The sequence below is a fragment of the Myxocyprinus asiaticus genome, chromosome 8, assembly GCF_019703515.2.
Source record: "Myxocyprinus asiaticus isolate MX2 ecotype Aquarium Trade chromosome 8, UBuf_Myxa_2, whole genome shotgun sequence".
NCBI lineage: Eukaryota > Metazoa > Chordata > Actinopteri > Cypriniformes > Catostomidae > Myxocyprinus > Myxocyprinus asiaticus.
Window position 1 is genome coordinate 34,997,862 of NC_059351.1, and position 22,594 is coordinate 35,020,455.

General features: G+C 37.6%; 1 protein-coding gene across 3 annotated transcripts; it reads right to left on the reverse strand.

The window, feature by feature from the left end:
• Window positions 1-370: 370 nt before the first annotated feature.
• Window positions 371-22,580, reverse strand: LOC127445463 (protein arginine N-methyltransferase 9-like). Of its 3 annotated transcripts, XM_051705559.1 has the most exons (14): window positions 22,494-22,576; window positions 22,163-22,235; window positions 14,354-14,556; window positions 14,056-14,204; window positions 11,834-12,070; window positions 11,049-11,216; window positions 10,489-10,591; window positions 9,064-9,173; window positions 8,419-8,611; window positions 7,282-7,465; window positions 5,415-6,093; window positions 5,178-5,331; window positions 1,890-2,012; window positions 371-1,233 (listed from the first exon to the last, which is right to left on the reverse strand). In XM_051705559.1, the coding sequence occupies exons 3-14, from the start codon at window positions 14,549-14,551 to the stop codon at window positions 994-996; spliced, it is 2,538 nt and encodes an 845-aa protein (XP_051561519.1). In that variant the 5' UTR covers window positions 14,552-14,556; window positions 22,163-22,235; window positions 22,494-22,576; the 3' UTR covers window positions 371-993. The 3 variants fall into 3 exon arrangements, with proteins under 3 accessions (XP_051561519.1, XP_051561520.1, XP_051561518.1); XM_051705560.1 differs by lacking the exon at window positions 22,163-22,235 and having other exon boundaries at window positions 22,494-22,580; XM_051705558.1 differs by lacking the exon at window positions 22,494-22,576 and having other exon boundaries at window positions 22,163-22,341.
• Between the last annotated feature and the right edge of the window lie 14 nt (window positions 22,581-22,594).

Sequence of the window (22,594 nt, forward strand, 5' to 3'; positions counted from 1 at the left end):
TGTGAACAGCCAGCTTCTTTGGCAATGAATGTTTGTGGCTTACCCTCCTTGTGAAGGGTGTCAATGATTGTCTTCTGGACAACTGTCAGATCAGCAGTCTTCCCCATGATTGTGTAGCCTAGTGAACCAAACTGAGAGACCATTTTGAAGGCTCAGGAAACCTTTGCAGGTGTTTTGAGTTGATTAGCTGATTGGCATGTCACCATATTCTAATTTTTTGAGATAGTGAATTGGTGGGTTTTTGTTAAATGTGAGCTAAAATCATCACAATTAAAAGAACCAAAGACTTAAACTACTTCAGTCTGTGTGCATTGAATTTATTTAATACACGAGTTTCACAATTTGAGTTGAATTACTGAAATAAATGAACTTTTCCACGACATTCTAATTTATTGAGATGCACCTGTATATATATATATATATATATATATATATCAGTTGAGCACAAGCTGTAAATGGCATATAATATATATATATTTTAGCATACAGCCAGGGCAGATACTTTTATGTTTGTAGATGTGGACCTGCGGGAAAAAAAAACCCATTTATATTTTGTTTTTATGAACTGTCATGCACATATCTGCTACATTAAGAGATGTAAGAGATCTTCTGCAATGGGTTGTACAGCTGTTGCATTTCCTTATCTAACAATGGTTGTCACAAATCATTAAACATCATTTAGAAATGTATATTCATTGCCTTTAATCCCTGCTTATATTTCAATAAGTGTACCTAATCTATGTATCAAGCCACACAATTTAGTAGTGAAATTTTATTTATTTTTTATGTAAAATGTGTTTTTTAAAAAATATTTACATTGTACAATACATCAATTATACAATTGCCCATTAGCAGCGATTCGTCCATTTTGAAGTGTACTTTACTGTATTTCAAGCTTAACATAATCATAACTCCTCCCCTTCATGAGCTATTGCTTAGAAGCTCCCTTTCTGTAATGGTTTCCATGTCTACAAGCCCCTCCCCCTGATGATGTCATTCATCAGCTCCAAGCCCTTCATCTTTAACAGCTGTTATGGAGATGCTGCTCTTGTGGAGCCGGATGCTGAGCTGGACCCATTCTCCTCTGCTCACTGCAAGGGGCTGCTGGAGGACCACCGCCGCCTGCTTCCAGTGAGAGTCCGCACTGAAGGTGCTGACGCTCAGCTCAGAGTCCAGATGGATCTGATACCAGAAGGGAATGGCAGTCACTTTGCCAGAAGTACTGACTTGAATCTGGCAAAAGTAAATAATGAATGAAATTAAGGTTGTTAGATTACTAATTCAGACCTAAACTGTTTTAATAGGAAGTCATCATTTCAAGTGTATTTTAGTCCAAAGCAATGATTTATTTGGGTACGGAACCTGACACTTTATGCTTTAATTACAACCATGTAATTTACACAGGAAAACCAAAAAATATCAAGGAATTTTAAAATATTGTTTTCCTGGTCTGTAAAAATCATGAACATTTATAAAATCTTAAAAGTCATTGAAATTTCTGTAGTGAATATACTTTTTTTCCCCCTGTTTTAAAATATTTAATGAGCTAGATGTTGCTCTGTGATTAGTCAGTAAATCATTCTTTTGAGTCGGTCTTTTTCAATGTGAAACGGTTCACAAATTGGTCTACTTCATTAGCAAATTGGTCGCAAATTGGTCCGAATCAAAATGATTTTTAAAAATCTATAACCAGTGATCACAAATGCCAGAAAAGATCATGGAAAAGTTATAGAAATTCATTGGTCAAAAAGTTTGGCCTATACAGACTTTGTGCATGTTTTAAAGAATTTGTTCCCAGGTTAAGTTCACAAACAAAACAAACATTACATTTGTATTCATCTTACAGATAGAGGTCAAAAAGATCAGAACCAAAAACTATTTGGACTCACTTTGACATCCTTGTTAGTGTAATTGGCAGTGCTGTTCATGAGGTCCAGTGTGAAGAGTTCTACTGGTTCACTAAGATGTGTACACTCTAGGGTGGATAGGTCCAAAAACATATGAACAGGTACCTGAGAAAGTAATAAATTACAGGAGACACTTTTACACATGGTGTCTAATTTAGAGAAAGTTTAGATTTTACACTTCAGAAGAGCATAGAATCCATTTTAAATTGTTTGCAGATTGTATAAAATTTCCCCAAGTGCAGAATTATTAGAATACCCATATATTGGGACCTGGGTAGCTCAGCGAGTACTGACGCTGACTACCACCCCTGGAGTCGTGAGTTTGAATCCAGGGTGTGCTGAGTAACTCCAGCCAGGTCTCCTAAGCAACCAAATTGGCCTGGTTGCTAGTCACATGGGATAACCTCCTCGTGTTCGCGATTAGTGGTTCTCGCTCTCAATGGAGTGCGTGTTAAGTTGTGCGTGGATCGCGGAGAATAGCATGAGCCTCTACATGCTGGGAGTCTTCGCGGTGTCATGCACAGTGAGCCACGTGACAAGATGCATGGATTGACTGTCTCAGAAGCTGAGGCAGCTGAGACTTGTCCTCCACCACCCAGATTGAGGTGAGTAACCGCACCACCATGAGGACCTAGTAAGCAGTGGGAATTGGGCATGCCAAATTGGGGAGATAAGGGGATAAAAAAAAATTAATGCCCATTTATTTATTATTTGAATAAGCTGGGATATGACACAGGATATTTGATTCTCAGTAAGCACCTGAACTCTGCAAGTTTTGATGTATGTAAGCCCAGAGTGTAAGCAGATTATCCTTTGAATCCCTTTTATTGTGTGGCATATACTTGTATTCTTTGGAAGAATGCAAGTTTTGGTTTGTCAAAAAAAAACTGATGTTGACTGGCGGATGGACGGATGAGTGATGGTAAATAGAAAATAAAGAGTGATGGATAGATACATAGAAAATAAACAGTGATGGATAGATAGAAAATAAACAGTGATAGATAGATAGACAGACAGACAGACAAGTAAGAGTGACAGACAAATAAGAAAGAGTGACAGATAGACAGATAGAAAAGACTGACAGACAGACAGATAGATAAGAAAGAGTGACAGACACAAACAGATGAGTGAAAGACAGGCAGACAGAATGACAGACAGACATATAAGAAAGAGAGACAGACATAAGAGAGATGGACAGATAGACAGATTGATTCACAAACAAACCATATGGTAGTTTTTCAAAGATAATACAGAAACTGTCTTAATACCGTGGCCTTAATGTGTCTGGTATCAAATGTACAGTGCATCCGGAAAGTATTCACAGCGCTTCACTTTTTCCACATTTTGTTATGTTACAGCCTTATTCCAAAATGGATTAAATTCATTATTTTCCTCAAAATTCTACAAACAATACCCCATAATGACAATGTGAAAGAAGTTTGTTTGAAATCTTTGCAAATTTATAAAAAATAAAAAACGAAAAAAAAAAAAAAAAAAAAAAAAATCACATGTACATAAGTATTCACAGCCTTTGCCATGACACTCAAAATTGAGCTCAGGTGCATCTTGTTTCCACTGATCATCCTTGAGATGTTTCTACAACTTGATTGGAGTTCACCTGTGGTAAATTCAGTTGATTGGACATGATTTGGAAAGGCACACACCTGTCTATATAAGGTCCCACAGTTAACAGTGCATGTCAGAGCACAAACCAAGCCATGAAGACCAAGAAATTGTTTGTAGACCTTCGAGACAGGATTGTATCGAGGGACAGATCTGGGGAAGGGTACAGAAAAATTTCTGCAGCATTGAAGGTCCCAATGAGCACAGTGGCCTCCATCATCTGTAAATGGAAGAAGTTTGGAACCACTAGGACTCTTCCTAGAGCTGGCCGCCCGGCCAAACTGAGCGATCGGGGGAGAAGGGCCTTAGTCAGGGAGGTGACCAAGAACCCGATGGTCACTCTGACAGAGCTCCAGCATTTCCCTGTGGAGAGAGGAGAACCTTCCAGAAGAACAACCATCTCTGCAGCACTCCACCAATCAGGCCTGTATGGTAGAGTGGCCAGACGGAAGCCACTCCTTAGTAAAAGGCACATGACAGCCCGCCTGGAGGACTCTCAGACCATGAGAAACAAAATTCTCTGGTCTGATGAAACAAAGATTTAACTCTTTGGCCTGAATGGCAAGCATTATGTCTGGAGGAAACCAGGCACCGCTCATCACCTTGCCAATACCATCCCTACAGTGAAGCATGGTGGTGGTGGCAGCATCATGCTGTGGGGATGTTTTTCAGCGGCAGGAACTAGGAGACTAGTCAGGATCGAGGGAAAGATGAATGCAGCAATGTACAGAGACATCCTTGATGAAAACCTGCTCCAGAGCGCTCTGGACCTCAGACTGGGGTGAAGATTCATCTTCCAACAGGACAATGACCCTAAGCACACAGCCAAGGTAACAAAGGAGAGGCTACGGGACAACTCTGTGAATGTCCTTGAGTGGCCCAGCCAGAGCCCAGACTTGAACCCGATTGAACATCTCTGGAGAGATCTGAAAATGGCTGTGCACCGACGCTCCCCATCCAACCTGGTGGAGCTTGAGAGGTCCTGCAAAGAAGAATGGGAGAAACTGCCAAAAAATAGGTGTGCCAAGCTTGTAGCATCATACTCAAAAAGACTTGAGGCTGTAATTGGTGCCAAAGGTGCTTCAACAAAGTACTGAGCAAAGGCTGTGAATACTTATGTACATGTGATTTATTTATTTATTTTTATAAATTTGCAAAGATTTCAAACAAACTTCTTTCACGTTGTCATTATGGGGTATTGTTTGTAGAATTTTGAGGAAAATAATGAATTTAATCCATTTTGGAATAAGGCTGTAACATAACAAAATGTGGAAAAAGTGAAGCGCTGTGAATACTTTCCGGATGCACTGTATACCAAATGTATGCATGTCGCATTTTGGCATTTGGCAGAGAACGTGCCCTTGATTTTGCAGTTCAAAATCGAGCCTTGTAAAAGCAAACTCATCCCTTGGGTGACTGAATGCAAACATTACACAATAAATACAAAACGAATACACCACTCTTAACAGCAGCAGTGCAGAAAGACATTCCAACTGAAGATAAACTGATAAAGCAAGAACATTCATTACATTCAAATGCTCACTGGTTCTTAGAAATAATGGTAATAAATAAAATAAAAATACAGGGCCTCATCCAGAGAGAAAAGAGGTGAAGTGCAAGTAGTTGCAGAGAGGTTGAAGGACATACTGTGAATTGATTGATGAATGGAGCAATGTTGAACCCAAGAGTCGGTTCTGTTCCCTGAACAGCGCTTTCCTGAAGCAGTGTATCTGACTCTACGAGCATACCGTGGATCACAATACGCTCTGGGAAAATCTGTCCACCGTCCTCCAACAAACACCTAAAATGGCAGTTGAGAAGATAAATGTCTGTCCAGAAAACTAAATAACAAGGTTTTTTAGACACAACCCAAGATGACATTACCTTGCGAACACTGCTTTCTCCAACAGTTTCTGTCTGATAAGGCCGCAGGTTTCTATGCAGTCCATGATGATTGCACTCCAGAGCTTCTCAGTGGCTGGCCGCTGCAGAACAGCAGAATCGTCCTCCATACGTCTCAACCAGAACTCCAGAGTGCTTTCAGGCACACCGTTTCCTTTAGCCAGCAGTCTCAGCATCGCCTGGTGATGTTCCTTCTCCACCGAGCTGTAGGCTTGAACCAACCCTGTGCTGAGTTTTTTGTCTTCATCTGAATCTAAACCTAGCTGGGCTGCCATCAAGGAAAGCACGGAGAAGCCCTCTGAAACATCGAGTACATAGACCGGATCTGAGTCCTGTGAGCTCCTAGTTGACTTTAGAGATGTTAGTAGTTTGCTCATGGCCTTTTGGAAGCTGTTATGATATGTTGTGTTATTGAGGAGGGCGATCTCTGAACACTCTAACAAAAAAGTGTGAGATGGTTTCTCCAGGTTGGTTTGAAGGCCAGCCAGAGCACTACACAGGTCTGCCTCAGGGTTTGTGGTGGGGACCTTGGAAGGTCCTTTATTTAGATCGTCTAGATGGAATGTTTGTCCGTCTCTTACAAAAGCAACACAGCACAGTCTCAGATAAGTGTCCTTAGAAGAAACTTCCACCAGCAGTTCATCACCACATTTCACGGTGTCTGAGGGATGACATGAATGATTGAAGTCAATTAATCATCACTCAGAATGTCAATAAAGCATTAGTTATCTTTACTAAAATAAGACCAAATATCATTATATACTGCGTACATCAGTGTTTCCTACAGACTTTTTTTGCAGTGTCAGATTCCCTGATTCTTTTGACTGCTTCATTACACATTTTGCACTGTATGTGTATTTTTGTGTGCAGCCAGCGAAGACAACACAAAGGAAAGACCAACTGTCTTTTTATTCTCGCTGTATTATTTTTAGAATATTTCTCTCATATCATTGAACATACATTATTGTACCCAGAGTTAAAAATGATTGATTTTGCCATGTCGCTGTAGATTCAGTAGTGTCCCAGAATAGTGGTGCAAGAAATACTGACATAGATTATATGTGAATGGACAGCTACATACAAAAACATTTTCAGCTACACATTTTCCCTAATGTGAAATAAATGACATAATTTACAGTGAAATTTAATGGTGCACTCAGTAAATTATTCCCCAATAAAAAAGTTTTACTCCTAAAGTAATGAATGGTAATTTTAAAACATATGTACAAAATCATGACCACTCTCATGAGATGACGACTCTAGTCATATCAGTAACCTTATAAAAGCCATTTTATTTTACATAGGGCAAGGACGCACTCATGGGGGCTGCCATTTTTGAATCACATGATCATCTGAATTCTACTCGCTTAATCTCAGTAACTGTCTTGTCACTCTTGGATTAAATTAACCATGGCTGATTGTGAAAAGTGAATTTCTACAATGGCATCTGTAACTGAAAACTATTGATTTTGAATGATGCTGCCACACCACTAAGTGCCACTGTAAGTCCAAGATGACATGAACAAAAAAAGTTACTGAGTGCACCTTTAATTGTAATGTAACTGATAAAAGTGGGAGGAGTCATACTTCTCTAGCCACTGCTTCTGACATTAATGCATTTAGACGTTTTTTCACAGTGCAGGTGAAATCTGATTTTATCTTAAGTTCGATTTCTTAGAAGTTAAATGTGGTTAGATCTCTTTTTTTTCCTGTGGAGTCTGCAGTCTCTTTGGCTGCCAAAAGATGGCCTGGTCTTCCTTGTGCCCCCCAGAATCTTCAGAGAACATAGTTCTAGAATAAAGATCATCTTTACTCTCGACTGTACTATGTGTATAAAAGTAGCTCTTACTGAATGAACTCTGTACAGGATAGACAGCCTGCTCCCAGCATGTGTTCTCCTGTGGGCCAGTGGACAGGTGGTTGTCCTGGTCCAGGTGCAGCTGAAACCACACAGCCAGACCATCAAGAACTCCATCCTGAGTCACACGTAGTCGTAGTAGTGTCACCTCTCTGGAGCAAAGACCCTCCAGCTCCTGCAATTTGTTTGCAATTCTTAAGACCCCTTATAACAATTCTTGAGTTTTTCTGCAAAGTTTATGCCACTTTGTTTTAGTCACATTAAAGGGATAGTTCACCCAAAAATGAAAATTCTCTCATCATTTACTCACCCTCATGCCATCCCAGATGTGTATGACTTTCTTTTATCTGCTGAACACAAATGAAAATTTTTAGAAGAAAATCTCAGATCTGTAGGTCCATACAATGCAAGTGAATGGTGGCCAGAATTTTGAATCTCCGAAAAAAAATCACATAAAGCCAGCATAAAATTAATCCATATGGCTCTGGTGGTTAAATCCATATCTTCTGAAGTGATATGACAGGTGTGGGTGAGAAACACATTTTTTTTTTAACTAAAAATGTCCACCTTTGACCAGCCACGACCAGTGGGTGGTGATATGCACAAAGAATGTGAATCGCCACAAAACAAAAGAAGAATGTGGAAGTGAAAGTGGAGATTTATAGTAAAAAAGGACTAAATATTGATCTGTTTCTCACCCACACCTATAATATTGCTTCAGAAGATATGGATTTAACCACCAGAGTCATATGGATTAATTTTATGCTGGCTTTGTGATTTTTGGAGATTCAAGTTCTGGCCACCATTCACTTGCATTGTATAGACCTGTCCTGCAGAGCTGAGATTTTCTTCTAAAATCTTCGTTTGTGCTCTGTAGAACAAAGAAAGTCATTTACATCTGGAATGACATGAGGATTAATAAATAATGAAATAATATACATTTTTGAAAATAATATGAATTTTTCCCAAGTTCCCAGTATGCATGTATTTTGCACTGTTTAGTATAACATCAAAAACACTGTGATCTGTTCGGCTGTCCATGTCAGGTTCTTACAGACCAATCAAGTTCAACTGATAAGTGTAGCTCACTTGCTCGTCAGAACTGATTAAATACAGTGATCTCTATACCTGCACATTATTGAAGTCTATGTCCAGTGCTGTGAAAGGCTGTGTGAGTAGAATGTATCCTCCACGCAGACGGCTCAGTCTCTCAGTAGTATAGGGCTCTGTGCTATCCTCAGAATCAGCTGAACAGCTCACAGGACTGTAGATCTGTCCTACTGCAGATAGGTCTAACCCTCCCACTGTAGACGCACATAGCCTGAAGATGGTAGAAAATGACCGCTGGTTAAGACGGTTAAGAAGTGCATTGTAATTACTAATAGTTTGTGTGCCTTTAGTAGTTCAGTTACTTAAAGTCCTCTGTAATTTTTCTAAGAACTTACTCAAGAGCTTGCTTCTTTGAGAAATAGTTATTTAATACAGTAAAGACTAATAATGTAGTCTCTCTTTCAGTAAAACAGACCAAATATATTGATGACCTTGCAATCAAAACTATTGTCTAATAAAATGCCCTCTCGAATAAGAATGTCCCTCCCCTAATGCCATCCAGGACAACCCCTTCGATCCCAACTTCAAAAAAAAATACATCAACACAGGAAATAAAACTGTGCTTATCATATAAATGTGACAAAATAAAATTATATAATAGAGTAATATAAGTGTTATCCTATAGAACGTGTCAATAATGCATAAGAAGCTATGATCTCTCACCTGTGGTGTCTACGGATCTCGTAGCACTGTACAGCCACTCCAAACACAGTTGCACCAGCAGGTATTACCCGGCCTGTTTGCGATGGACTGGACAGTGGTTCCTGGGTGTTCTATTGACATTTTTTAATGCTCAAATGTGTTGTTTGATATATCATGATAATGATTTTAAAACAGACAACAAGTGTTTGTGCCTCATTTAGCCGCTAGGTGGCCCTGTTAATTAAATTTGAAATGCCACATTTAAAGGGATAGATCACACAAAAATGTAAATTCCATCCCAGATATGTGACTTTCTTTCTTCTGTAGAACAAAAATTAAGATTTTTAGAAAGAATATTTCAGCTCTGTAGGTCCACACAATGCAACTGAATGGTGACCAAAACTTTGAAGCTGCAAAAAAGCACATAAATGCAGCATACATGTAATCCATGAGACTTCAGTCATTTAATATGTGACTTCTGGAGTGATCTAAGCCGTTTTTGGTAAGAAGAGACCAAAATGTAACTCCTTTCTGCAATCTCTAGGCACGATCGTGATTTCAAGCTTGATTACACTTCATAGTGCTGGACGCATGTGCAGATCGCTAGATGTGCTTAAGTGTTCTGAAAATAATGTCACAGTGAAAAAAAACAAAAAACAAACAATCTTTATGGTCCTTAATGTAGGCTTAATTTTCTTTATGCAAAATGTCATATTTTTGTCTATTGATTTGGGTTTAAATATTACCAGGACATTTTCTTGACAGGTTTCATGAGAATCTGAAAATTATGATCGCCAAGGAGACTGCTGATGTAATGATTTATAGTGAAAAAAAGAAAAAGAAAAAGTTACATTTTGGTCTGTTCTCACCCAAAAACGATTGGATCGCTTCATAAGACAGGATTAAACTGCTGAAGTATTATGGATTACTTTTATGCTGCATTAATGTACTTTTTGGAGCTTTAAAGTCCTGGCCACTATTCACTTGCATTGTATGAACCTACAGAGCTTAAATATTCTTCTAAAAATCTTTGTTTGTGTTCTGCTGAAGAAAGAAAGTCACACACCTGGGATGGCATGAGGGTGTGTTAATAATAAGATAATTTTCATTTTTGAGTGACCTATCCCTTTAAAAGCTACTCTCTGATACTGACTTGGGAAGAGGCTTGCCATATTGAATTCAAATCCAGAGTAAGGATTTGGAAGAAAAGATCTGGCCCTAGGGCAGCAAGCATGGAATCTTTTGCCAAGATATTCATTAACATGTTAGTGCAAGGTAGCTTAACTTTTTCAGCGTGGAAATCCCTGGTCATGGCCGGACAAACATCGGATCAGAATAAAGTCATTTGTATAAAAGGATTACACTATATTCACAGTTTTGTTTGTGCCATCTTGTGAACAGGCAATACAGCATATACATACTGAAACTGTTTAGAAAGTGACTTACAGGTGGCGGTAACAGAAGGTGCTTCCATGCATGAATCAGACTGTCAACGATGCCCTCACCAAACAGCCCTGCATCTACAGTTTCTGTTACAACCAGTGACACCCTAAAAAAAGGGATACAATACACAAACAATGCGGGTCAACAAACAACTAATATCTAGCTACTCCTCATAGGGTAAAGCAGTAAATTATTTGCCAGTGTTTTCCAGATAGAAGTTCATATACAAACCGAAAACACAATGCACAATGCTACTGTCCCCTGCATAACTAACACATATTTAGCACAAAGTAAGACTTACAAGAACAAACATTTGCACTTTAAATTCACTATAGAAGTAAAAAAAAAAAAAAAAAAAAAGAAATTTATTAACAATGCACCATTTGTTTGTTTAATACGCTGTTTTTAAAGTTATTACAAATTGTTCATACACGTTTAGACTTTTTTTCAATGTACAAATAATTTACGTTTTATCAGAATATGCTTTACCACAAATGAATTATGCTTTGAAACAGCATACAAACATTTAATTATGGATTTGGTTAATTGTACAGGGCGCTTACCTGTTTGGAATGTCTTTTGGAATTTCCATATCCAGAGACTTCATGTGAACAATCTTGATGCTGTCTGCCATCCCGTTGGCTGAGAGCACCTCGCATGCCAGCTCGTACATTGTCTTTGACAGCTCACAGGCATAGACCTCAGAAGCGCCTGCCATCTTTGCACACATTCTAGCATGCCAACCAAATATTGTCAAAACACACTCACTGTATACATCAGCTGTAGCAGATTTTGTTAAAGGGGTCATGACATGAGGAATTAAATTTTCACATGTAAGAGTTCATTGTACTATAAAAAATATACTGTTAGTTTCTGAAATCAAAACTTCCTCCTCACTGCAAAAGAGCATTTGTTGAAACCAAGCTGCCAAAAGGACTCTCTACTTCCTCCACAATTTAATGTCACACTGTGGTAGACATTTGCACACAACAACACATCAACGGATACTTTATCATATCACTTCCATAGCCTGCCCAGCAGCGGTGAGCAGTGACATGGCAACGAGAGAGCAAATCAGTCAAGAGCCAATCATAACAGTGGGCGGCTACTGTCAAGTCTTAAAAGAGAAGCAGCAACAAATCCGGGCATTTCTGGCAGAGGGTCAGAATGAGGGTGGAAAATCATCATGTTTTACATATTACTGTTTTTTTGTCCAAAAATACTTTACTTATATTATAAGTGAACCTCAAGGAACATAATAAAATAATATGTCATGAAATATAAGGCATGTCATATATGACCCCTTTAAATAACAATGTTATGTAATGCGTTTCAGTAAAACTATCACCCGAGGATGCCGGTGCCAGTTCCGATGTCCAGAACAGTGTTGCATCCTCCCTCAACAGCTTTCTGAATAGCCAGCTGGTACTTGTGGTTCCGGCCATGGTCGTTGAGCATTAAGAAATGCCAGCGTTCCACCAACCAGTTAGCAACACGATAAAAGTTCTCCTTTGCCTCTGGGAAGTCTGGTCGGAGTTTGAGTGCTTTGTAAAAATGTCCGGCAGCCTCGTCCCGAAATCCCATTCTGAAACAAAAGAAACCATTCCAACAATTGACTATGTTTCTAAACAGGGGTGCCGGAACCTGGGGGCACAGCCCCCAACTTTTTAACCTCAACTGAACTTCGGCTGACACAACAATATGTGCTCTTCCGGTGCATGCATTAACAGTAGTATAGCATGGGAATTGACTGAAAAGGAGTGACTACTAGCTGCTTTGAATCATTGCTTTCCTGTTCTTGATAGATAATAATGATCAAACTGATATCTCGCTCAAGCATTCAATAGGTTAGGCTTCAGCAAATTTAATCAAGAGAAGGGTGCTTAAAAAACTAGTTTCATAAAGCTTCAAAATTGTAAAGAATCACTTGTTTTGAAACAATGCTTCTAAGTATGTATCAGACTTACTAAGACATGTGAATTCACCCCAGGTGTCTCCAATGGCATTTCGAGCTCTTCAACATGCCGAATCATTTCCCGAAGCAATTGGTTACTTTGGTTCAAAACACTTTTAGATAATTGTCATTACCTCAAACAGTATCACACCTAACTCAAAGGAACACTAATCTCACCATGGGTAACTAAAAAAATAAACCAATGTCATAACATAAAATGACATAATTAACATTAAACGGAACTTAAAACATAACTATAACCCCCAATAACTTTCAGTAACAGTCCCCATAACCTGCACATATGTACCTCATTAATTATGCAATAACAAAAGCTAATGGCAAGTCCTCAAGCATTAACAACAACAGACATTCAAGTATATTTCCTGGTAAGGACTATAATTCGATGTAGCCTTAGCTTCTGATATTCATTTAAATGTGTAAATGTGCTATTTTGCCATTTGCACCAAGAAAAGTGAAAAAATGCAGATGTCTGATCGATCCATCTAACCACTGATCTACAAAAGTCCTGGAACCTAAATAAAAAAAAAAGACAGAAATTAATGAAAGTGGATGAGGGTGTGCTGGCTAGCTATTACTGCCATTATATGTTGTTTGTAGACGCGTGTTGACCCATAAGGAGATGTTCTGGTATACACAAATCCAGATTTTATGTAAGTAGTAATAACTTGCATTATATGACCTATATGATAGTCGTAGAATGACCATATACTATTTGCCCAATGCTATCGAGCTAAACTGTTTGCACATTGTTATCAAGCTTATCAAGTAAAATAATGGGTTTTTAAAACCTATGTGGGTTTCATGTTATTCTTCTTTCAAGAAGGAAATTCAAGAAGGAAAAAATTCACAGTAAGACAAGATTGATATCGGAGATCAGTCAAAGTCAACAGAATTTGACAAAGTAGGATAATGAACAATATTGCTTTGTCTCCTATTATTGGGTATGCTTAAATAACTTTAACCCTTAACTCTTCAAGTCACACAATGTCGAATGCAATATGCCATTTTAAAAAAGGTATAAAACAGAGGGCATTTTGTGCTTGTGTAACGTTGTTGAATGCAGACACAAACAATAAAACAACTGTCAAACGATTTAACAGACACATAAAAAAGATGGACCCATACACAAGAACACGCAGTTGAACCACTAGTGTTCCAGAAGTATCTAAAACTGAAGAAAGCTGCCTCATCAAATGTATGTGTGAACTATGCAATGACAAGTTTTAAGAGTCTTGCTGTAAAGTCTTGATGGAAACATATTTGAATCTCTTTAGTCTATGTTAGCATTCGAACTGTGCATGTTGATAAATAACTAGTCAGTCACCGTGATTCTGACAATGTTGGAAGCATTTTTTTAATTGTTTTTTTTATTGTCTATATTGACTGCGGAACGTTGTTGTGATGACGTGTTTCTAAATGACAACAAATGCCAGCTGGCTGATTAGCTGCTGATAGTGACTTGTAATTTTTTGACACTCAATGTTCCAATAGTGATTATGTAACACAATCTTCTGTACAGTCAGTTTTACATAGCATATAAGCCGACCTGTAATACTGTTAAAACTTGAATTTGGCATATTTTGTCATTTCCATACCTGAAGAGATGCTCTCCCATGCTGTTCACTATCACCTCATCGACTGGAAACAACTCCATTGCTTGTTCATAGCAATCAAAGAGGTCCTGAATGCGTCCCAGAGAATCCAGCTCATCAGCCCATTTAAACAGAGTGAATCTAAAGGACTCCTGTAGACATCATCACACACATTTACTACAGCTTGACTTTGCTTTTGAAGTCAACTTCAGATACAAAATTCTGCCATGCACTGATGCAATAACCAGCTTAAAAAGTGACAAGTTACAGTGAGGAACAGTTGCTGAAAAACCAAGCTTACATTTGCAAAGTCTTTAAGGGCTGGAGCGATGTTTAGCACCAAGAGATAATGTACGAAAGCAGTGCCATAGTCCTGACTGAACAGACACTGCTGAGCACTCTCAAGTGATCGAGACACCAGCTCATTTCTCGCAGCATCTTCTCTCTGAGCTCGCCTCTGACGTCTCGTCCTTTTAGGTCTTGTAGTGGTGTTAGGCATCTTTTCTGTGAATGAAATAACAGATTAAAACCAGTCACTTGGCTATATTACTGACTACTGCTGAATAAACAAACGACAGACCATGGATACATTGACATAATCCAAGAAAAATCATCTGTTTGAACATTTCTGATAATAAAGATGTGGTGGAAGGATTATCTATGTGGGTGATTCTCATGAAATATGTCAAGAAAATGTCCTGGTCATATTTAACCCCAAATCAATTCACAAAAATATGAAATTATATTTTGCATAAAGAAAATGAAGCCAACATTAAGCATCAATTTTTATTTTATTATTATAATTTTTTTTGCACTGTGACTTTATTTTCAAACCACTTGAGCACATTTTACCCCCCAATTCTCAGCATCATAACGCGAAACGCATATTATCAAATATCGATACATAAATGATACAATAAACTTTTACTTTTCCCATTGTTTTCAGTGATGATTCTCATTACCGTAAGTCATTTTTTACTGTATTAGTTTTACAGTAAAAAAAGATGCTTTTGTACAAACATTTTTTTATTATCAAAATCATCAAAAATAAAAGGCAGTACCATGGGAATGCTACTTTGATGCACAGATACTTTACAATTTAAATAAACTTATTAACATTTTTTTTTTTTTTTTTTTTTTTGCGTTGTAGTAATGAAAATTTGAGGGTAAAATGTGCATAACGGTCATGATGTCACAATGTAAACATCTTAATAAAAATAGGCCTCTCTCTCTCTCTCTCTCTCTCTCTCTCATATATATATATATATATACATACATACATACTGGCAGCCAAAAGTTTGGAATAATGTACAGATTTTGCTGTTTCGGAAGGAAATTGGTACTTTAATTCACCAAAGTGGCATTCAACTGATCACAAAGTTTAGTCAGGACATTACTGATGTAAAAAAACAGCACCATCACTATTTGAAACAAATGCACTTTTGATCAAATCTAGACAGGCCCCATTTCCAGCAGCCATCACTCAAACACCTTATCCTTGAGTAATCATGCTAAATTGCTAATTTGGTACTAGAAAAATCACATGCTATTATATCAAACACAGCTGAAAGCTATTTGGTTCGTTAAATGAAGCTTAACATTGTCTGTGTTTGTTTTTGAGTTGCCACAGTATGCAATAGACTGGCATGTCTTAAGGTCAATATTAGGTAAAAGAAACAGCTTTCTCTAGAAACTCATTAGTCAATCATTGTTTTGAGGAATGAAGGCAATACAATGCTTGAAACTGCCAAAAAACTGAAGAGTTCATACAAAGGTGTATACTACAGTCTTCAAAGACAAAGGTCAACTGGCTCTAACAAGGACAGAAAGAGATGTGGAAGGCCAGATGTACAATTAAACAAGAGGACAAGTACATCAGAGTCTCTAGTTTGAGAAATAGATGCCTCACATGTCCTCAGCTGATAACTTCATTGAATTCTACCCACTCAACACCAGTTTCATATACAACAGCAAAGAGAAGACTCAGGGGTGCAGGCCTTATGGGAAGAATTGCAAAGAAAAAGCCACTTTTGAAACAGAAAAACAAAAACAAAAGGTTAGAGTGGGCAAAGAAACAGACATTGGACAACAGATAATTGGAAAAGAGTGTTATGGATCTTAACTCCATTGAGCTTCTGCAGGATCAGCTAGACTGTAAGATGCGTGAGAAGTGCCCAACAAGACAGCCACATCTATGGCAAGTGCTACAAGAAGCGTGGGGTGAAACGTCACCTGAGTATCTGGACAAACTGACAGCTAGAATGCCAAGGATCTGCAAAGCTGTAATTGCTGCACGTGGAGGATTTTTTGATGAGAACTCTTTGAAGTAGTTTAAGAGGTTCTGAAATTTTTTCAAATTGTAATAGTAATTTTTCACATTATTAATGTCCTGACTATACATTGTGATCAGTTGAATGCCACTTTGTGAACAAAAGTACCAATTTCTTTCCATAAGAGCAAAATCTGTACATTATTTCAAACTTTTGGCCGCCAGTGTATATATAGTTGAAGTCAGAAGTTTACATACACCTTAGCCAAATACATTTAAACTCACTTTTTCACAATTCCTGACATTTAATCGTAGAAAACCTTCCTTGTCTTAGGTCAGTTAGGATCACAACTTTATTTTAAGAATGTGAAATGTCAGAATAATAGTAGAGAGAATTATTTATTTCAGCTTTTATGTCTTTCATCACATTCCCAGTGGGTCAGAAGCTTACATACACTTTGTTAGTATTTGGTAACATAACCTTTAAATTGTTTAACTTGGGTCAAACGCTTCCACAAGCTTCTCACAATAAGTTGCTGGAATTTTGGCCCATTCCTCCAGACAGAACTGGTGTAACGGAGTCAGGTTTGTAGGCCTCCTTGCTCGCACATGCTTTTTCAGTTCTGCCCACAAATTTTTTATCAGATTGAGGTCAGGGCTTTGTGATGGCCTCTCCAGTACCTTGACTTTGTTGTCCTTAAGCCATTTTGCAAAAACTTTGGAGGTATGCTTGGGGTCATTGTCCATTTGGAAAACCCATTTGTGACCAAGCTTTAACTTCCTGGCTGATGTCTTGAGATGTTGCTTCAATATATTCACATAATTTCCTTCCTCATGACGCCATCTATTTTGTGAAGAGCACTAGTACCTCCAGCAGCAAAGCACCCCCTAAACATGATGCTGCCACCCCCATGCTTCACGGTTGGCATGGTGTTCTACGGCCTCCAAGCCTCACCCCTTTTCCTCCAAACATAACGATGGTCATTATGACCAAACAGTTCAATGTTTGTTTCATCAGACCACAGGACATTTCTCCAAAAAGTAAGATCTTTGTCCCCATGTGCACTTGCAAACTGTAGTCTGGCTATTTTATGGTGGTTTTGGAGCAGTGGCATCTTCTTTGCTGAGAAGCCTTTCAGGTTATGTCGATATAGGACTCCTTTACAGTGGATATAGATACTTGTCTACCTGTTTCCTTCAGCATCTTCACAAGGTCCTTTGATGTTGTTCTGGGATTGATTTGCACTTTTCACACCAAGCTACGTTCATCTCTAGGAGACAGAATGCGTTCCTGAGTGGTATGATGGCTGCGTGGTCCCATGCTGTTTTTACTTACGTACTATTGTTTGTACAGATGAATGTGGTACCTTCAGGCCTTTGGAAATTGCTCCCAAGGATGAACCAGACTTGTGGAGGTCCACAATTTTTTTTCTAAGGTCTTGGCTGATTTCTTTTGATGTTCCCATGATGTCAAGCAAAGAGGCACTGAGTTTGAAGGTAGGCCTTAAAATACATCCACAGGTACACCTCCAATTCAGTACACTTCCTATCAGAAGCTAATTGTCTAAAGGCTTGACGTCATTTTCTGGAATTTTCCAAGCTGCTTAAAGGCACAGTTAACTTAGTGTATGTAAACTTCTGACCCACTGGAATTGTGATATAGTCAATTAAATGTGAAACAATCTGTCTGTAAACAATTGTTGGAAAAATTAATTGTGTCATGCACAAAGTAGATGTCCTAAAGACTTGCCAAAACTATAGTTTGTTCATATTAAATTTGTGGAGTGGTTAAAAAATTAGTTTTAATGACTTCAATCTAAGTGTATGTAAATTTCTGATTTCAACTGTATAGTGATGGGCAGTAGCTTCGCTACAAATAGCAAAGCTATTAGCTTAACTATTTGGAATGCCCAATTCCCAATGCACTTTAAGTCCTTGTGGTGTAGTGACTCACCTCAATCCAGGTGCCAGAGGACAAATCTCAGTTGCCTCCGTGTCTGAGACCGTCAACCTGCGCATCTTATCACGTGGCTTGTTGAGTGTGTTACTACGGAGATATAGCAAGTGTGGAGGCTTCACACAATCCACCGCAGCATCCACGCACAACTTACCACATGCCCCACTGAGAGTGAACCACATTATAGCAAACACAAGGAGGTTACCCCATGTGACTCTACCCTCCATAGCAACCAGGCCAATTTGGTTGCTTAGGAGACCTGGCTGGAGTCACTCAGCACACCCTGGTATTCAAACTCGCAAACTCCAGGGGTGGTAGTCAGTGTCTTTACTCACTGAGCTACCCAGGCCCTATCCAATTTTAGAATTGGTGTTATTGTACAAAGGGCTTCAACTAGGTTGTTGAGAAAGTACTTTCCCATAGCGCCAGCGATGCAATGTTGAGAAACCGTAATCGAAAGGGAACAATTGATCATCATCATCATCAGTCCCTTAGTCTTTAGACCATTGGGGCACCACATGAACTTGCAGCTGTTATCTCTCTCCATGCCTCTCTGTCCTCTGCCTTTCTCATTGCGTCGCATATTCGCAAACCCATCCATTCACGGATGTTGACCTCCCATCTCTTCCTTTGGCCACCTCTTCTTCTTCTTCCTGGCACAGTCCCCTGCAGGATTGTCTTTGCAAGACCACTGGAACGTATGACGTGCCCAAAACACTTCAACTTCGCCTTTTCACGATAGACAGAAGATCTTCGTATGGCCCGATGGATTGCCGGATTCTGTTCCTCACTTCTTCGTTTGTGATGTGGTCCTTGTAAGAGATACCAAGGAGAATGCGAAAGCATTTCATTCATAATTCTTTCCAGAAATATATTGAATAGCGTCAGTGAGAGTAGGCATCCTTGTCTGACTCCGACTGTCATCCTGAACCAGTCACCTATGCTGCCATTGAAGTATACTGCACTGGTGACTTTTTCATAGAACTGCTCTATGACACAAGGCTGCATGCCATACCATATCAAATGCCTTCTTGAAATCTATGAAAACATGGTAGAGGTCTTGTTGACGTTGCAGGTACTTCTCACGTATTATCCGGAGATTAACAACTGATACTCATGTGAATATTTAAACATAGGGAAACTTGTTTTCATTGGGTTTTCAATTAATTACAACCTACATTTTGATCAGTTCCTCACTCAAATGTTTATACTGTATGTATTATATTGCTTTAGTGACTTTATAAGGACAACTGGGTATTACTCTTTTGCTTTCTGTTTGGAGCATGACATCCACCAGCATCTGCTTTCATTGTATGGATATGGAAAACATCTGCTTGGATATTCAGCTAAATAACTTGCATGTAAGTAACAAGAACAATATTAAAGGTTTCACATGGGCATACAATGGTATTAATGACAGAAGTTTTAGTTGTGGGTAAACTGTCCTTTGAGTTAGTAATATCAATGGATAGAGCAGGGACTTGGCAACACCAAGGGCATGGGTTCAAATCCCATGACAGGCATCATCCAAACTTCAAGTTATGGTCGCTTATTAAAATTGTTGATTGCTGCATATTAAATAGCAGTGTATATATATATATGGACTAGTGGGTAGTGCATGCGCTTTGCCATGATTCATTAAGGTAGGCATGCTGGTAACATAAGTTGAAGTCTGGCCTGTGCCAAAGGCATATATATATATATATATATACATATATATATATATATATATATATATATATATATATATGTTTTTTTTCTTTTTTTTTTTTTTCAGAAATTGAAATTCATACAAAATACATTTTAAACCAAAATTCAAAATCCAACAAATGTGAAATATGCTATAGGTGTTTGTGAATGTTACAGGTGGTGTGACATCATCAGGACACATGACCAGGAAGTTATATGGATTTGAAAATTTAAAAAATTCATTAAAAAAAATAGACAAAATCATATTTCCAAAATCCAAGTTGTGTAAGATGTGTTATAGGTGTTTGTGAATATTTTACAGGTGGTGTGACATCATCAGGTCACATGACAAAGAAGTTATATGGCTTTTAGTATTTTATAAATTCCAGAAAAAAAATTCACAATCAAAGCTGTGTAAGATATGTAGCAGGCGTGTATAAATACATTGCAAGTGATGTGAGATCTTTAGGTAAAAAAGCCAGAAAGTTAAACAGATTTATTTAATTAAATCATTGTTAACATTAAATAGTTATAACAGGGATATAAATCATAAGAAAATTTAAATGATCTAAATTAAACTTAAGTTGTTTACCAACATAAACATTACACATGTACAAGAACTACTTTTAAATGTAGTCTTGGAATAATGTATAACTGATATTTGTGCGTTTTGCACTATTGAGACACTCCTAACTTGAAATGCTCTAGTTGGGTTCGCTGTTTTGCGTTTTTCACTTTTGATGCTTAAAACAATTACATTTATCGAATAACATCATAATTGCTTTTGCTATTATGATTTACAGTGTTATCTGAACGAGATACAGCATGAACTGCCCCTATTTTGCAATTACATACCAATTAATGTTAAAGGAAGGATCGAATGTCTAACGAATATCCAATATAAAAACAACTTTACCACAGTGCTTTTAGCTTAGCTTAACAAATTTTCTGTTGAGTAGTTTGTAGCTTAGCTTGCCCAACACTAATATATATATATATATATATATATATATATATATATATATATATATATATATATATATAGATATATATATATATATATTTATACACACACATACAGGGTTGGGAGGGTTACTTTTGAAATGTATTCCACTAGAGATTACAGAATACATGCTGTAAAATGTAATTTGTAACGTATTCCGTTAGATTATTCAAGGTCAGTAATGTATTCTAAATACTTTGGATTACTTCTTCAGCACTGGTAGATTTTTTAAACTTGTTTCGACTATAAAAACTCTGCCAGTACAGTAATGTTAAAAATACATTCTCTGAAAAACCTAAATATCTTATGCAGTGTTGTTTTTAAAACAAGATCAATCTAAATGATCTTATTTTAAGGATTTTTAGGTATTTTTACAGGAAAACAATACAAAAATTATCATCACGAATAAAAATTTTGCCCTAATATCAAAGGACTTACTAGAAAAAAAGAAATTATGATCCAAAGTGAATTTTCTTGATAAAAAAATATGATCGTGCCTGGTAACGTACATGTAAAATGGCTAGAAATAGCATTTTAGCTTAGCGTAAAGCTGACAACTTACACAAGGTTTATTTCTATTTCTTCTGCTCCAAACTTACTTCAAACTTACTTCTCTGTCTGCTCGTATGAATGTAACACATCATAAGAAAGTGTTTCACCGCTGTTCAAATGCACTTTGGATCGCATCATTTATATGTATAAATGTTTTCCATCTGAAAGGACTAAATATTAAATGGAAAAAAAAATGACAATAAAATACAAAGTAATCTCTTCAGTAATCAAAATACTTTGAATGTAACTATTCTAATTACCAAAGATTTAAATTGTAACTGTAGTGGAATACAGTTACTTATGTTTTGTATTTTAAATATGTAATCCTGTTACATGTATTCCGTTACTCCCCAACCCTGTGTGTGTGTGTGTGTGTGTGTGTGTGTGTTTGTATATATATATATATATATATATATATATATATATATATATATATATATAATGTATGTATGCGTAAAACACGACCACATTTTCTCGACAGGTTTCGTGAAAATCACAAATGTGCTGCACTATTATCAAATATCCATACATAAATGATCAGTTACCCAAGTCAGGTGCTTTACAACAAAACAAAACGAGATTGAGTTGCAGATTGTAATATGATGAATGCCACATCTATAAATTATTTATGTATATTTACCTGCTTCAGATCTGCGATTCCGCCGACGCAAATTTAGAAAACAATGTCCTCCAACCCGTCGCTGTAATAAAGCCTATATAAACATATTTAACATATATTATATGGCCATATCATATCTTTATATTGATACTGATGATGAGCCACTCAGTGCACTAGTGCAGTTCAATTCCCGTGCAGCAGGTACGTGCAGTACAATCAGACGGACAGAAACAACAGCCATTGTTTTTAAGTTCCACATGAGATACAAACATACTGACTTTGACCAGTCCATTAGTCTTACCATACATCAGTGTTTATAAAACATAATTACAAATAATAATAATAATAATACCTTATTACTTATTTATGTATGAACAGAGTAAAGTTCCAGAAGCGCACTGTCCATTATCCCCCGAAATGTTCCGGTTTTCCAGAAAGACAAGCGTGATGACG

Coding starts and splice junctions, on each gene's coding strand:
- LOC127445463 (XM_051705560.1), bottom strand. CDS start 14,551: ATGCCTAACACCACTACAAGACCTAAAAGGACGAGACGTCAGAGGCGA. Junction 11,217..11,833: donor ACTGGCACCGGCATCCTCGG/GTGATAGTTTTA, acceptor TTGGCATGCTAG/AATGTGTGCAAAGATGGCAG. Junction 5,332..5,414: donor GAGAAAGCAGTGTTCGCAAG/GTAATGTCATCT, acceptor CTGCCATTTTAG/GTGTTTGTTGGAGGACGGTG.